This window comes from Aplysia californica, unplaced genomic scaffold, assembly GCF_000002075.1.
Source record: "Aplysia californica isolate F4 #8 unplaced genomic scaffold, AplCal3.0 scaffold00001, whole genome shotgun sequence".
NCBI lineage: Eukaryota > Metazoa > Mollusca > Gastropoda > Aplysiida > Aplysiidae > Aplysia > Aplysia californica.
The window spans coordinates 2,435,509-2,436,880 of record NW_004797271.1 but is presented as its reverse complement, the minus strand read 5'-3'; the positions used below and the strand labels follow the sequence as shown (position 1 = coordinate 2,436,880).

The 1,372-nt window shown below is 45.6% G+C and overlaps 1 protein-coding gene across 1 annotated transcript in view; it reads left to right on the top strand.

The window, feature by feature from the left end:
- LOC101861328 (dynein heavy chain 5, axonemal) overlaps positions 1-1,372 on the top strand; it is a gene marked incomplete in the record, with an annotated part of 153,119 nt that overhangs the window by 120,280 nt on the left and 31,467 nt on the right. The window contains 1 exon segment of the mRNA XM_013081818.1: positions 1,040-1,194. Within this exon segment, the coding sequence (XP_012937272.1) occupies positions 1,040-1,194 (155 nt within the window).

The following is a 1,372-nucleotide window of genomic DNA, read 5'->3' as shown; positions in this document are numbered from 1 at the left end:
AGAGAGAGAGAGAGAGAGAGAGAGTGGGGTGGTTCTGCCTCTTAACCCCTTCATTGCTGAGTGAGGGTTTTCCGTTTATAGAGATAAGATGGCATTTCCAATCAAAATAGATTTTGACAAAGCCGTATTACCTTTCACCTCATTCAAGAATAGGCACCAGTGCAAGTTGCTATTTCATCCTCTAAAACTTCTTCGATAGAGATGGGTGGTTGGCGGGTGCTCTGGTTTGGTTTCCTGTCAAACACGTATCGTACAAATCTCACCTCCTTTTTGCGTTTGTTATTCTTTTGTAGTTCTTTGCTCTAAGAATTACATGTGAAATGCCATGTCTTAGAAAAGCAGTAAACAAGTCCAGTCGAGACAAAAGTAGAAACTCAGTAATCCGAGAAATGGTGGGCACAAATGATGTCATGCATCACATCCAATACCAAAGAATAAAATGTTTCGGACATCTCCTACGATTACCAACACACTATCCAGCAAAATGTGCCTTCATCCAAAAATTCGATGGCAACAAGGCTAGAGGGCGACCGAGAAAGACCTGGATAGATGGAGTCCGGGAAACATTAACCACCCACGGTATCCCCCTGACCCAAGCTCTCCGGCTGGCGACAGAGAGGCGTCTCTTTCTTCCCGCGACACCCAAAAGAGTATAAGCGGCAGATAAAAGTAAAAGTAAAAGTAAAAATAAAGTATTCTTTTGTAACACCTCTAATTTTCAGCACTTATTTGACCGAACTGTGTTGCAAGTGACGTAAAACACATACCTTAAAAAAAACCCAAAACAACAAAAACTGAATAAAACAACTATCTACGTACATATTTACGTACGTACGTGTACGTACCTACCTACCTACCTACCTACTGACTCACCAGCCTACCTACCTACCTGCCTACCTACTTACTTACCTACCTACCCACCTACATACCTACCTACTTACCTACATACCAATCTACCTACATACCTACCTACCTACCTACCTAGCTAGCTACCTATCTCCCCACCTCACCCCTCACTCCCTCCCTCGCTCCCTCCCAGGACGCCATGACCAACCTCGTGAAGATCTCCCGAATCATCCGCACGCCCCGTGGTCACGCCCTCCTCGTGGGTGTGGGCGGGTCCGGCAAGCAGAGTCTCACCCGCCTCGCATCCTTCATCGCCGGCTACTCCACCTTCCAGATCACGCTGACCAGGTGAGTGAGCTTTTGCCAGCAGCGAAAAGTGAACAGAGAACAGCTCTACAGTTTTCTTTAAAATAAAGATAGTATGATAATAATATTGATACTACTGCTACTACTACTGCTGCTGCTGCTGCTGCTGTTGCTGCTGTTGCTGCTGCTGTTGGAGCTACTACTACTACTACTACTGCTG